Below are 16,115 nucleotides of genomic sequence, written 5' to 3' on the forward strand. Positions count from 1 at the left end.
GTTGAATGGATTTGAAATGAAATGGAATCGAGCCACCGGCACGTTCTTAACTCCCGTTTTCAGTTTGACTACTAATATGCAGTTTCGAACAAATACAGTAAGAGGACCTCGTCATCAAATTTCACATAATTTCATGGGAAATAGTCCAGTTTAACACGCACCAGAAAGTCTGTCGATGTCCATTCGCCATCTCATTCTCGTCTCATTATTTTCATCCGCTCCATTTCCATCGTCCGATGAGGCGTCAGGCTCAAATATATGAGAATTCACTTGTATTTTCATTGCTATCGCTGTCCACTTATTAGAGTAAATATCTGCCAGGTGGCTAGTCAAACTCCTGGTGTGACGTCACACTTCCGGGTTAAGTGAAGGCAAAAAGACGTATGCTGGAAAAGAGCGTAATTCTATTCAAAAATAGTTTATTTCTTTATCAATAGTATCTGAATATATTAAGACTTGGATACTAACGGCCGACAACGACTTGAAAGCACAATTAAAAATAATTTTGCATCCAATCTTTAACTCCTGATGTAGTGGACGCACAGTCAAACTTGAAAAAAACATTTACATTTGTGAAAACGGAATCAGAAAACTTTACCATTGAACAAAAATTGCAGACAAGGAACTTGCATTGGTGAGTTAATGGTTGACAAAGCATAAAAGTAATTGAAAAAACTCTCATATTTCAGCCAACATTTTTTTAAATTACAATGAATATTCAGAGATATTCAATTGCCAAACCCGATCCTGATCAATAATTTGAACTATTTTGGATTAGTTTAGAGTGAATGGGGTGTGGCCTCGAGTGGGCGTACTCTCAGTCAAACATATTCCTAACTTGGACAAATATAACTTAAACCAGAAAAATGACATGTAACCATAACAACATACTGCTACAATGTCAATGAACACACATCATTAGCAGGTCAAGAGGAAGTACATTAAATATGACAAACATATTTCAAACACAGTTCTTAAGGCAAACTAAACTAAAGCATGATTTAGTTACAAGTTTAGATCACACAGTAAACGTTAAGTCACTTTAAATGTGAAATACAGTCATTAAGGACTTAATCCTGAGAAAGTTTCCATCCAGCAGAACAAGAGGATCTGTTACAGTGGACGATTCCACTTCTCCACAGGGGTCAGGTCCTTGGACCCATTTGGTGTCCTCTGTTCTTTATCAGAGGTGTTGACCCAAAGGGGGGGTTGGATGGGGAATATTCTTTCATCCATCCAAAATTTTGCTTTGCTTTCTGCAAGTGTCTTGAATGATGAAAAGGTCATGTCTTTTAAAGGTCTCTTTGGACACATATTTCCTACAGAGGCCATTTTGTTCAGAAAGAGAATCTCTCTTCTTTGAACAGAAATGGAAGTTTAAGGTTCAACATACCTGTCGTATACAATAGTGTCTTGAAGCCATGGGGCGGGAGAAGCCCTGGCCATTCTGGTACTAATCAGGTACTAGGGGATGAGGGAGCTAAAGTCAGCTAACAAAAGGGTTTGATAGCCCATTACAGTTACAGCTACAAATACTATAAACACCCTTCATCAGCAGGTTCTGCCTGGTGGGCGGGGCCTACTCAGAGTAGAATATACATCTGCATTCTCAAACTAGATCAGCAGATTGAGAATGACTGTTGGATTAGAGTCTAAACGTCCTGTTTTTCTAAAAATAGTGTCCAGATGACTAGCTTATTTATCGCAAAACATGAACATTAGCAGGTGTTTGATATGAAAACACATGCATCTGATAAGACTAAGGCTTTTCAACAGTGTGGACTCTCATGTGTTTTATTAAGCTGCGCGAGTATGAAAATGCCATCTCACAAACATCACAGTTGTAAGGTTTCTCTCCAGTGTGGATTCTGGTGTGTCTTTTGAGATTATTTTCTGTAGAAAAACTGTTTCCACACTGGTCACATTCATATGGGTTTTCTCCTGTGTGGGCTTGGTAGTGAAGCGAGAGCTCATTTGATGTTCTAAAAGCATTTTCACACTGGTCACACTTAAAAGGTTTCTCTCCAGTGTGAATTCTCATATGTGATATTAAGTTGTTTGACTGGGAAAATACCTTCTCACAAATATTACAGCTGTAAGGTTTCTCTCCAGTGTGTATTCTGGTGTGGATCTTGAGAGCACCTGCTGTAGAAAAACAGTTTCCACACTGGTCACACTTGTATGGTTTTTCTCCTGTGTGGGTTCGGTGATGTTTGGAGAGGTCAGATGATGTTCTAAAAGCATTTTCACACTGGTCACACTTAAAAGGTTTCTCTCCAGTGTGGATTCTCGTGTGTTTTATTAAGCTGCTTGAGTCTGAAAATGCCTTCTCACAAACATCACAACTGTAAGGTTTCTCCCCAGTGTGAATTCTGGTGTGTCTTTTGAGATGACTTGCTGAAAAACAACGGTATACACACTGGTCACACTCATATGGCCTTTCTCCTGTGTGGGTTCGGTAGTGAAGCGAGAGCTCATTTGATGTTCTAAAAGCCTTTTCACACTGGTCACACTCGTATGGTTTCTCTCCAGTGTGGATTCTCATGTGTGATATTAAGTGGCTTGGATTTGAAAATACCTTCTCACAAACATCACAGTCATATGGTTTTTCTCCAGTGTGGATTCTCATGTGTGATATTAAGTTGCTTGACTGGGAAAATGCCTTCTCACAAACATCACAGCTGTAAGGTTTTTCTCCAGTGTGGATTCTCATGTGTGATATTAAGCTGCTTGAGTCTGAAAATGCCTTCTCACAAACAGCACAGCTGTAAGGTTTTTCTCCAGTGTGGATTCTCATGTGTGTTATTAAGCTGCTTGATCTTGAAAATGCTTTCACACAAACATCACAGCTGTACGGTTTTTCTCCAGTGTGGATTCTGGAGTGTTTCTTGAGAGCACCTGCTTGAGAAAAACTGTTTCCACACTGGTCACACTTGTATGGCTTTTCTCCTGTGTGAGTTCTGTAGTGTTTCTTGAGTGCAGAAGCAAAGCTCCATGTCTTTCCACACTGGTCACAGGTGAACCCCATTCTTCTGATGGACTTTTAGATCTGCCATGAACACAGAAAAAAAGACATAAAATAATAATAGTCTTAAATAAAGAACTTATACTTTTGTCCATTCCTTATCACTGTTGAGAGAGGTGTTACTGAAAAAATTAAGAGTCATTTAAGGAGCTAAGGAGCTACAGACAGCATGTCTGCCATTTTTGGTTTAGGTTTTTGGATCCTGTACATACTTTTGATTGTCATTGTTTGCTTACTGTAAGTTTTGTACTACTGCTTGGGGACTGGGTGTGAATGAAAATCACCGGAGCACAAGTTTTTTGACCGAGCAATCTTTTTTTCCCCCACAAAGCTAAAACGAATGTGTGACACCGAGGACAAAGAAATTTGTGGATTTAGTATTTTGGGGTAATACAGAGCTCATTCACGTGACGTCACACGAGCGCCCCAAGGCTTGTTTGCCATAGTGTTTGCTGATCGTGTTTACCACTACAAGCCAATTCAATACTGCCGTCTCTCTGCTTCAATTTACAACAAAACACGGTTCGAAGAGGCCCAAAACCTCATTAATGATATTGTACGCTTTACTATAATCAAAATGGTGAAGGTATGTGTGGCAGTTGAGTGCAGTAAGCGGGAAGATAAACGGAGACAAGTTCTATCGGATACTACAGAGAAACCCGTAAAGAAGATGGACAGCTGCGATAAAACGTTCAAACTGGGAACCAAACGATCTCCAGAGACTATGTAGTCGTCATTTTATATCAGTTTTATATCAGTTAAGTTACTATTTGTAGTTGAATTGAAAATGTGAGGACGCTTGAGCGCGGCGGAGGGAGCCGACAGCTGTTCAGCCCCGTGCGCCAACTCCGGACATGCAGGCTCACGCTCTGCCGCCTGCGCTGGAGCTCCGGTTATATCAAGTCTATTGTGTGCCGCTCACGCTGTAGAATTACATTAAACATTGGTTTTATATAGGCGGATAGACCTTTCAAAAATTCAAAAGTTAAAAACTCGGACTTGTGAACCAATGTCATGTCTGGGATAAGAGATATCCAAAAGACTCTGTGATTTAGGCATCAAATATGGATCTGAGTTGATAGAAAAGCTGCGATCAAACAGTTGAGTAGCTCATCCAAGGAGCTTGTGGAATCTGAAAGCACTGGGGCCTCCATAATTTACGTTTGAGATCACTTCATCCACACTCTATCAGTCCATACTGACAGCAACAAGTGACGGACAAAGGGGCGGCACAGTATGCGATCACGTGGTTTTGTGACATCGCTGAATGAGCTCTATACTGATGCTTTGGTAAACTTGTTAGCATGTTCTTTATGCTACAGTTATCTGAATAAATGTTAATATGTTACGTCAACATACCAGACACTTATGGCAGTTCGTTGTCTGTGCGTCATGTAGCTGAAGGCGTTACGTTAGCATACGTACACCTATTCACCATGTTCTCTAAACTGCTATATTAAACTGCATTTCAAGATGAAAAATCTGTTCTTGGTCTTGTATTTTATCAAATAAATTCCCCCAAATGTGACTTATACTCCAGTGCAACCTTAATATGTTATTCTCTTCTCTATTATGCATTTTTTGGCTGGTGCAACTTATAGTCTGGAAAATACGGTCATTGGGGGTGTGGATATAGGGCACTGCGAAGCTTAAAAGCCGAAGTTCACCGTGAAGTACATTTATCATTTACTCACAAGGATTTGGGAAAATACTAAATAAGGAGCTAGTGAAGTATTTTGGTGTAGGGCCCCATACAAATTTAACATTTTTTACTCTAGGATTGAAAGTCTCAAAAATGTCTTGCCCACATTCCTCTATTGTAGATCCCCCCAATAGCCACTTGATCTCAATTTGTTTGGCAATGCAAACTCTTATTCCATTCAAAGCTCTACGGCGACTATTGTTCTGTTGGAATTCAACAGAAATATTGATTGTAATGTGGTGGTTGAGGTTCCAATACAGGTTTGAATGGAAGAAATTGAGAATCAGTAGCTTCAACATAAATATGCTGGAGTGAGCACAATAGCAAATATAAACTGCACATATGTTATGAACCACAACAGATGCCCACGACTGCAAGCCTTCCAATGAGCCCTCACGACACTCACACAAAGTCACAAGTTTGAAAGTAAATGGAATATTTCATATCTTACAGTTGTAGTGCAATATGAGTCTGTTATCTTTAAAAGACAACCAATGTGTCACTTGCATGTAAGGGTCTCTGTCAGGTTTTTGTAAGGTTTATTGTTAATTCAGTAATGACAAAAATAAACCTCAAGAGCTGAATTGCAGCTTGTTTCTACCCTGTTAGAAGCACGAGTTTCTTAAAACAAAGGTGCCCCCCACCCCCCCTCATTGTGGATCTAGTGCTGGTCTCAGTTTGTTTTGTTTTTCAGATGAATTCCCCTCGAGGAGGTGGGCAGAGCCATTTAGAGCTTAATACGCAAGACAACAATTTTAGAAAAAGGTTCAGATTTTCAAGCTGTCCAAAATAATATTTCTGTAGAAGAGCACAAATGTGAAATGACTAAGTAGTTGTATCTAGTACCTTGGTTGATCTCTTGTAGAGTTGTTGAATTGGCTTGAGTCCAGTAACACCAGCAAATGACCACACTGTAAAACAATAATCCATGAGGGAAAAAAGCACAGTGGAAGTGCTGCTTCTGTTGTGATGAAAGGCCCAATTAGTTTAAAGTTTTGCATGTTACATTTAATGCTATTGACTTTTTACAACTACAGCTACTTCCCAACATGGTGCACTTGAGAAGCTGATTTAGAACAAGCATAAATCAAGAATTAATCTTGTTCTTGGTCTTCTGAAGAAAATGAGTGGCATCTCTTGGACCCATGAAACATTAAGATATGGGTCTTCTTATGGAATGGTATGAGTAATAAATGATTATATTATAATATAATATATTTTTCTGTGTACTCAGTTCTCAACTGGTGGCCAATATTCAAAGAAGGTGCTACATTTTAAAAATGTTTAAATTTCATTATTAATTCATTTTTGATGAATCAAAAAATCTTCTGGCGCCTTTTGCGACTGCATCGCTGTCTGGTCCTAATGCAAAACAAACTACTCACAATGTTAATGAAAGACATGCCATGGTTGTAATATAGGCTACACAATAGTTTGAAGAGCCCTCTAATGCAGAGCCCTCCAGGAGACCGACCCCTGACCTGCAGCATGTCATGTGTCTTTGTCATGTTATATGAAGGAATATTATACAAATAAGGATCAATAAATAACCATCATATATATATATATATATATATATATATATATATATATATATATATATATATATATATATATATATATATATATATATATATATATATATATATATATTATAGCGTTTGAAGACAGCGGATGTCAAAACAAAGAGCCAGGATGACAACGAAAGCAGAAGGGAAAGCAGAGAAGACTCATCATAATCACGTTTGAATCAGGCCATAGATTATACAGTGCACAACTCATTTCCTCCAAACGTCAGTACAACAGAAAAGCAGCTTTCAGAGTTGTGTACTCAAAAATGTACTGCAAAGGCCAAAACAGATATCGTGCCTCCTTGTGTGATTCACCCAACTCCAAGTAAGTGCTACAACTCATCTCTCCTCTATGACGACATTTTATTTACTTTTACTTTCATTACTAATCCGTATTAGTACTTCTGGCACGCGTGTTTCTTTCACAAGAATGGATTTATACATTGAAATTATCCTTAGAAAAACACAAAAACAAAACGTCAACTTCCGGTAGTTTTCCGAGTCTTGTTGCCGGGACAACGGTTGAAACACGTATATCTTTCATAAGCAGCAATAAATGTGTAAAATAATAGTATGAACACACTCTCAGTAATTCACTTCACATCCAGCCGAGCCTATAAAAAGAGTTTTCATTTCATTTACGTTGTTGTTTTAGGTTTGCAGCGTTAGCCGACTAGCTAACGTCACAAACAAGTTAAAACGTTGTCCTAAACGCTGGATATAAGTGAATGAAACACATTCCTGTACAAATACAATGTCATTCTCCACTTACCTTCGGCTGTGTTGAGTTGGAGCCGTTGGAGTTGAACTTAAATGTCTTTTATTGAGAGGATTAGACAGAAGTCAGTAACAGTGACAACAGCGTCCAACTTAGGTCAAAGGGCACTCCTTCTTACGTCATCAAGCAGCGACAAGCTGCAACACAAACAGTGGCGCCTCCTAGTGGAGCACATAGTAATGATCAGATTAAATCACGTCACATCTCCCGCTTTAGCTGATTCCCAACAGCAAAGTGAACATGGGAAACTGTTGTGTACAATCCCAAAAGAAAATATCATTGTTATTAAACTTTCAACTAAACACTAATATATCATTAACAAAGTGGTTTTGTCTGACTCCCAGTTACCATCAGAAAGACACTGCATTACATTAATTATTCTATTACATTTATCTGCCACTTTCCCACCGTGTCCTCTCCATGTCATCTTTTCATCAAGGTGGACCCCAAACATTTGAATGATGCAACACTTTCCAGTGCTTTGTCCTACAGCTGCAGGCAGACATTTACCATCTTCCTTTTCCCCAAAATAACATTAACTTTGATTTCTCCACAGAAATGTTCAAACCCCACTGGCTTCCCCATTCCATAATACTAGTCAATTCTCTTAGCAACTTATTCAAAACTAATGTGACATTCCTCCCTCTCTTCCACACAGCCCCATCATCCACAAACAGAGACATCCCAGACCCCGCCCCTACATTTAGAACAATATCATTGACCATCACATTAAACAGAACTGGACTCATTACACTCTCTTGGGACGTGCCATTATCAATACTCACTACTTGAGAACACCACGGTCTTGTAAAAATGCCCAGATCCAATTTAAAATGCCTCGAATGCCTGCATCATACAGTTTAATGATCAGCCCCTCCCTCCACAGCATGTCATAGGCCTTCTCAATATCCAAGAACACAGCAACAAGAACCTCTTTACATGCATGTGATTTTATAATGTCACAGTCTAGAGATAATACTGACTCCATGGGGCTCCTCCCCTTCCTAAAGCCATTCTGACAGGGGACAAACCAGTTCTCCTTCTACAACTCATAGACAAGTCTTTCTGTCACCATCCTCTCCATGATTTTACAAAGGACTGATGTAAGAGCTATGGGCTTTTATGAACTTGCTTTCTTTACCTCCTCATTGTGTACCTCCTACTGATCTCTACAGCCCCCAAATTTGCTCCACTGTGGACGAGCTGAAAAACTCTGGCTAAAAGATCTGCCTTCTGCCTATTGTTGACTGCTACAACTCCATCACTTTCTAACAGCGGAACAGATCTCAAGCGTTTAATCCCTGACATTCGTCTTACAGCTGACCATATTTCATGAACAGAGGTTTCCGCACCCAGCTTACCACAGTATTTCCTCCAACATGCTTTCTTTGCACTCTTAATAACTCTCCTTGCAACAGCTCTTAGCCTCTTATATTCTACTGCATTATGCTCAATTGGCTGCCTCCTTAGTCTCTTATATGCTTTATTCCTCTTCCTAATTGCCTCGCTACACTCTTTGTTCCACCATGGCACACATACCTTTTCTTTTGGGCCTTTCCTTTCTGGAATTTATAACTGAACATTACATGCAATCATTTCACACAAACTGTCATTCCACTCATCTACTGCACCTTCATTAACCTTATCTAGGTCTTTGCAACAAATTCATCCCATTTAGCTCGACTAAACTCCGTCACATCCGGTGAGAAAATAAAACAAACAGAAACAATCTCTGCACAGAGGAAAATACAAAACGATAATGTTTTAAATTATACCTAGATTTTATTTGTTGAATACAAATCAGAGGAAAGCTGGTGTTGGAGGATGGTCTGATTGACACTAGTTTGAGCATTTGTTGGCTTTTGACAATATTTTTTAAAAGTCACTTAAATAAATGGATGTACTATTAATATGTTGATTAGTTTTAGGATATTTGTTTATTTGTGGGTTTGGAGAACAAACTGACTTCTTTCCAGAATGATTGATTGAACTGGAAATAAGTGGGTGACACTTTCTTTTGAAGTACAACATATCTAGCAGCTTGAGAGCTCCTTTTAAGATAATATAAGATAATCCTTTATTGTCCACATATGGGGAAATTGCATAATGTAATTTTATCACATGTGGACAACATTGAATAAATAAAGTAGACTGACTAAATCACCAGCTGTCCACAGGGGTAATGTTTTGTCAGGGGCCCAAGTATATATATGCCCTCCACTAAAATAAATGAACATGTGAAAGTTAATACAATGAAGCTCTTAGTATATAAAGTATTCAAGAAATGTGTGCATCTCTTATTGCCGTTGTCACATCTTGTTGGGAATTTGGAGGAGCTTGTACATGAACTTAATTTTAATATCAAAGAAGATGTGACTAACTTAACTCCTGATGACGTGGACGCAGTCAAACTTGAAAATTCATTTACATGTGTGAAAACAGAATCAGAAAAACTTTTATTGCCATTGTCAGTGAACAAAAATCACAGACTGGGAACTTGCATTGGTGAGTGAATGGTTGACAAAGCCTAAAAGTTATTGAAAAAGTCATATTTTAGCCAACATATTTTTATTAAAAATGTACAATGAATATTCAGATGAATTAAATTGCCAAACTCGATCCTAATCATTAATTGGAACTATTTTGGTTTAGTTTGGAGTGAATGGGGCGTGGCCTAGAGTGGGCGTACTCTCAGTCAAACATATTCCTAATTTGGACAAATATAACTAAAACCAGCAAAATGACATGTAACCATAACAACATACTGCAACAATGTCAATGAACACACATCATTAGCAGGTCATGAGGAAGTACATTAAATATGACATAAACACATTTCAAACACAGTTCTTAAGGCAAACTAAACTAAAGCATGATTTAGTTACAAGTTTAGATCACACAGTAAACGTTAAATCAGTTTAAATGTGAAATACAGTCAGGACTTAATCCTGAGAAAGTTTCCATCCAGCAGAACAAGAGGAATTGTTACAGTGGACGATTCCACTTCTCCACAGGGGTCAGGTCCTTGGACCCATTTGGTGTCCTCTGTGTTCTTTATCAGAGGTGTTGACCCAAAGGGGGGGAGGGGGGTGTGGTGAAGACAGTGTTGTTGGTCCATGGGGGATGGGGAACATTCTTCCACCCATCCAACATTTTGCTTTGCTTTCTGCAACAGTGTCTTGAATGATGAAAAGGTCATGTCTTTTAAAGGTCTCTTTGGACACATATGTCCTACAGCGGCCATTTTGTTCAGAAAGAGAATCCCTCTTTGAACAGAAATGGAAGTTTAAGGTTCAACATACCTGTCGTATACAATAGTGTCTTGAAACCATGGGGCGGCAGAAGCCCTGGCCATTCTGATGCTAATATGGTACTTAGTGATGAGGGAGCTTAAGTCAGCTAACAAAAGGGTTTGATAGCCCTTTACAGTTAGGATACAAAGGAGAGTAATCTCAAGTGAAACTGTAAACACCCTTTATTAGTAGGTACAGTCTGGTGGGCGGGGCCTACTCAGAGTAGAATAAATATCTGCATTCTCAAACTAGATCCACAGATTGAGAATGGCTCTTGGATGAGTCGAAACGTCCTGTTTTTCTAAAGAAAACAGTGTCCAGATGACAAGCTCATTTATTGTAAAACATGAATATTAGAAGGTGTTTGATATGAAAACACTTGCATCTGATAAAACTAAGGCTTTTCAACAGTGTGGACTCTCATGTGTCTTATTAAGTGGCATGACTGGGAAAATTTCTTCTCACAAACATCACAGCTGTGAGGTTTCTCTCCAGTGTGGATTTTCATGTGTCTTATTAGGCTGCTTGAGCTTGAAAATGCCTTCTCACAAAAATCACAGCTGTAAGGTTTCTCTCCAGTGTGGATTCTCATGTGTGATATTAAGCTGCTTGACTGGGAAAATACCTTCTCACAAAAATCACAGCTGTAAGGTTCCTCTCCAGTGTGGATACTCATGTGTGATATTAAGTGGCTTGAGCTTAAAAATGCCTTCTCACAAACATTACAGCTGTAAGGTTTCTCTCCACTGTGGATTCTGGTGTGTCTTTTGAGATGACTTGCTGTAGAAAATTTTTTTCCACACTGGTCACACTTGTATGGTCTCTCTCCAGTGTGGATTCTGGTGTGGCTCTTGAGAGAAAATGCTTGAGAAAAAGTGTTTCCACACTGGTCACACTTATAGGGTCTCTCTCCAGTGTGGGTTCTCATGTGTCTTATTAGGCTGCTTGACTGGGAAAACACCTTCCCACAAAAATCACAGCTGGAAGATATCTCTCCAGTGTGGATACTCATGTGTGTTATTAAGCTGCTTGATCTTAAAAATGCCTTCTCACAAACATCACAGCTGTAAGGTTTCTCTCCACTGTGGATTCTGGTGTGTCTTTTGAGATGAGTTGCTGTAGAAAAACTGTTTCCACACTGGTCACACTTGTATGGTCTCTCTCCAGTGTGGATTCTGGTGTGGTTCTTGAGAGAACTTGCGTGAGAAAAACTGTTTACAAACTGGTCACACTCATATGGTTTTTCTCCTGTGTGGGTTTGGTAATGTTTGGAGAGGTCAGCCGATGTTCTAAAAGGCTTTTCACACTGGTCACACTTATATGGTCTCTCTCCAGTGTGGACTCTCATGTGTCTTATTAAGATGCTTGACTGGGAAAAGGCCTTCTCACAAACATCACAGCTGTAAGGTTTCTCTCCAGTGTGGATACTCATGTGTGTTATTAAGCTGCTTGATCTTAAAAATGCCTTCTCACAAACATCACAGCTGTAAGGTTTCTCTCCCGAGTGGATTCTGGTGTGGTCCTTGAAATGACCTGCTGTAGAAAAACTGTTTCCACACTGGTCACACTTGTATGGCTTTTCTCCTGTGTGAGTTCTGTAGTGTTTCTTGAGTACAGAAGCAGACCTCAATGTCTTTCCACACTGGTCACAGGTGAACCCCATTCTTCTGATGGACTTTTAGATCTGCAATGAACACAGAAAAAGAAGATGTAAAGTAACAATAGTCTTAAATAAAGAACTTATACTTTTGTCAGTTCCTTATCACTGTTGAGAGTGGTGGCGTTGCGGAAAAAATAAGTAATTTTCACAAGCTTCAGTGAGTTATGAAATTAATAGGACTTAACTGTTTCTAGAGGAATGTGGACAGTGTAACAGGTTCTGGCTTTGGGTGAGGACGGACAGTATCAAACCAGTCCAACCCAGATCTGTCATTTACAACATGTTTGCATTCAACATTTTGGCAAAGGCTTTGGTAAAAAGATGTTGCAACATCAATGAAGAGTTCATCATACAGTACTTTGTATTTTACCATCTGAGTACTTTTTTTTTCACAAAATTTGCCTCTTTGACAGGACAGTGCAGCGTGAAATGGGAATGAGACTGGGGAACGACAGCCAACAGGTGAAAGCCGGACTCAAACTCATGAGGCCGCAGCCCGCCCCACACGGCAGGCATCTCTCAATGCTAGGGGTTTGAGAGACTTGACTAAAACAAAAGCACATCGTTTTCTTCTTCAAGAGACACACAACAAAAATGATTAAAAATGTTGGGGAGACAAAATATGTTTTAGTCATGGAACAAATTGGTCAGCAGGAGTCGCAATGCTCCTACACAACATTCCTGGGAATGTAAGTGGCTCTACAAATGGTAGTTTGGGTCACTTAACAGAAAGGGCAACAGTTCACACCTGAGATAACTTCATAAACGTCATGTGATAGGCAATTGACTAATGTCTGAACAAGCAAACAGAAACGGGAACATTCAGCAAAAACATTTAGGATCTTTAAAGATCCCATATCATGCCAATTGATCATAATAAGTGTTGTGCAACACCCATGACATAATAGTTATGAAATATCACCCATATCTTGGATCCGCTCACAAACCTGGAAATACAAACTGTTTGAGAATCACCCCCTCCCTCGATAAGAGCTATCTGCCTCCCCCGCCCACCCCGTGATGTAGTTTCAGCGTGGAGAAAGTGGGGGTGTAAACAGGGGCCGAGGTGAACACCGGTACACAGTGCATGACACAGCGGCACACGGGAATGCCAAGTTATCAAAGAATAAAAGCAAATAAAGCCGCCAATGATTGGCGCTCGCCACGCTGCAAGAGGAGGAGGCGCTGACACGCCCCAATTTCCCTTCTATTATTCATACTACTGAATCTGTGGCGTTATCGCGTCTTCTCCCCTTTGTTTTATATATTAAAAGGAAAAGTTTTGATGGCCCACTCCTGAAGATGAGTCTCACCAAATTTCAGGTTAACCTGACTTTTTTGATCGGGGTACTAAAAATGGAATTTTGTGCCAAATTTCAAAAAAAAAAAAAAATTAAAAAGATTTTACTCTCCATATAAAATTTAATTTGATTCTGTAGTGGGCGCTGTTGCGCCAAATTAATTTGTTTCACTTCAAGTTGGTTTAGGGCAAAGGGCTTACGCAATTCAGACTTTGTTTGCACAAACATAGACAATTCTAGCTAGTATTCTATCCGTCACGAGACCGTGACAGATATCAAAGTAATTTGGATAACTTTTGATGTTCCACTCCCAACACCATTTTCAGCTATTTCGGGCAAACGCCCTGGGAGGAGTTTGTAAAAGTACATTTGGAAAAACTCCAGAGTCATGCTTAACAAATTTTGATCCAATATGGTCGACATTTTGTTGGGCGGACGGCGTTGCCGTAATAATATTTTTTACATCACTTGTCACCATCTACTTCTGCGCAAAATTTTATGATTCTACGATCAGATTTTTTTTTTTTGCGGGGGGGCTATTTTCTATCTCTCAATGCATTTTTTGTACTTTCGGGGGCGCTGACGCGTACATTTTTTATATTTTTGAAAAAAAAAATATTCGTCCAAAAACACATTTTCTCCAAGAAGACACGGTGAGCAAATAACTGGAGGAGGGGCTGAAACAGGGAAGTTTGCCGCGGGGTGACGCGTCGCTGTGGGTAGGCCCCGCCTGTCTGCAACATCCGAGGAAAGGGTGTGATGATGTTCTCAGATCGATATGCAACAAATCACTCTTAATAATTGTAATTATTCTTATCTTGATTTTATGTTTTGAACCAAAATATGGCTTGACAAAAACACAGGAAATGTAGTTCTAATAGAATCTGCTCCACCCAACCTTAAGTTTGAATCTGAAACACAAGAAAACAAAAAGGGGGGCAGAGTTTGTGCTATCTTTAGAGATTAAATAATTACCTTTTTGTCTTTTGGGGTGTTTTCATCCATTCTCTTCATTGTTTTATACAAGCTTCCCCAACACTGCCATTGATTGATTTTACTGAGATGTTTCAGTCGTATGCACAGACTTTGATGTTTGGTCATTACAGGTGATTTCAATGTGCATGAGGATAATATTTGTGACAGAGTATGTTGGTAGAACAGAAGAGGGAGAAGCGTGGTTAAAGTCACCAGAGACGAGGAATCGAGCCTGTGGGTGCTGTGTTTGCAGCCCACAAGTGCAGGAGAGCAGTGCTTCACAAGCATATTCAGCATTGGCAGACGGGGCCACATAGACTGCGATCAAAATCACATGTGAGAACTCCCGGGGCAGATAATATGGCCTCATGCCAATAGTTCCATGTCTTTGTTACATAGCTGATGCTTCACTGTGCAGTGTTCGGGCTTACACCAGCTCGTGTTTACATACACAGCCAGGCCTCAACCTCTCTTCTTCCCGCATTCTCTCGTTCTGTCCGCCCGCAGCGGATGAAAATTGTCCAAACCTACAATAGAGTCTGGCATTTCTGCTGTTAACCAGGTCTCTGTGAAAATCAAGACGCTGCTGTCCCTATGAAAATCAAGACGCTGCTGTCCCTATAAATCCTCTGGGACCGCATGAGGCTCGCTATTTCCGTCATTTTATTTTGAAGGGACCTCACATTATCCATGACTACGGCGGGAACCGGCTTCCTGTTTGTCCCTCTCTTCTCCCGGAGTTGCGTCCAGCCCTTCTGCTTCTCTGTGTTTTCCTTAGGATGTCCGCCGGGATAACGTGACGATCTCCGGGTAAGACGACGGTTCTCCGCAGTTTCACGAGTTCCTCCTTTGTGTAAACGCGTACCGGGGGGGCCGAGGGGGGCTCGGAGCCAGGGCACATCGCAACGACACGACGAAAAACACTCAATAATCCAGCCGAAAAAGTCAAAACAAGTTGAATTGAAGCGATTCCAGTGCGTGTCCCGATCGTTCATGATACAGATGAACTTCACTTTCAGAGTAGTAAAAATATCTTAAAGGTTGAATGGACGATTTTTTTTGGCCCAAATCTGAGTCTCATTTCCTCATGGCGTGGACAGTCGATTAGTCCTGCCACGTATCAATCATAAAACGCACATACCGCTCACCTGCAGCCGCGTGCGGCTCGTCCCCAGAGAGCAGCACGTTACCTCGTGGCTAAGCGCATGGATCTATCATAATATAGTTCCCTCAGTGTACGGGACAAAATTAAGACGGAGAAAGACTGTTCGAGCTTTCTCATAAGAGACAGAAATCTACGGGAGAGATGCGATGCGATCCGTCGCGCTAATAAACAAAACGCATGTGTGTGTTGTATCAGTCCGCACGGGGGAGTGCGCATGCGCACTTCCGCCTGAGTTCTCAAATCGCCGAAAACACAAAAACCCCGTGTTTACCAGAAACATGACTCGACTAGTGCAAAGCAGACCCAAGACAAGACCAGGGTTAAACCAAGACTAACCAAACCATATCTACCAGAAAAACATGGATATACTATGAAGGCGGACTAAAGCAGGACTAAAGCAGGATTAAAGCAGGTTTAAAGCAGGACTAAAGCAGGACTAAAGCAGGACTGAAGCAGGTCTAAAGAAGGTCTGAAGCAGGTCTAAAGAAGGTCTGAAGCAGGACTAAAGAAGGTCTGAAGCAGGACTAAAGAAGGTCTGAAGCAGGACTAAAACAGGTCTAAAACAGGACTAAAACAGGTCTAAAACAGGACTAAAACAGGTCTAAAACAGAACTAAAGCAGGTCTAAAACAACAATTACTTGGTT

General features: G+C 40.3%; 2 protein-coding genes across 2 annotated transcripts in view; both read right to left on the reverse strand.

Moving 5' to 3' along the window:
* LOC140366860 (uncharacterized) overlaps positions 1-16,115 on the reverse strand; it is a 195,683-nt gene that overhangs the window by 32,157 nt on the left and 147,411 nt on the right. The window contains exon 2 of the mRNA XM_072453046.1: positions 1,826-3,049. Coding sequence (XP_072309147.1) covers positions 1,826-3,028 — 1,203 coding nt within the window. The 5' untranslated portion in view covers positions 3,029-3,049. The remainder of the gene's footprint in view (positions 1-1,825; positions 3,050-16,115) is intronic.
* On the reverse strand, positions 696-12,069 carry LOC140367125 (uncharacterized). Its single transcript, XM_072453464.1, has 2 exons — positions 10,504-12,069; positions 696-1,526 (listed from the first exon to the last, which is right to left on the reverse strand). The coding sequence occupies exon 1, from the start codon at positions 12,030-12,032 to the stop codon at positions 10,764-10,766; it is 1,269 nt and encodes a 422-aa protein (XP_072309565.1). The 5' UTR covers positions 12,033-12,069; the 3' UTR covers positions 696-1,526; positions 10,504-10,763.

The sequence above is a fragment of the Eucyclogobius newberryi genome, unplaced genomic scaffold (assembly GCF_026437365.1).
Source record: "Eucyclogobius newberryi isolate DKJ021-1_F unplaced genomic scaffold, fEucNew1.0.hap1 SCAF_2, whole genome shotgun sequence".
Taxonomy (NCBI): Eukaryota; Metazoa; Chordata; class Actinopteri; order Gobiiformes; family Gobiidae; genus Eucyclogobius; species Eucyclogobius newberryi.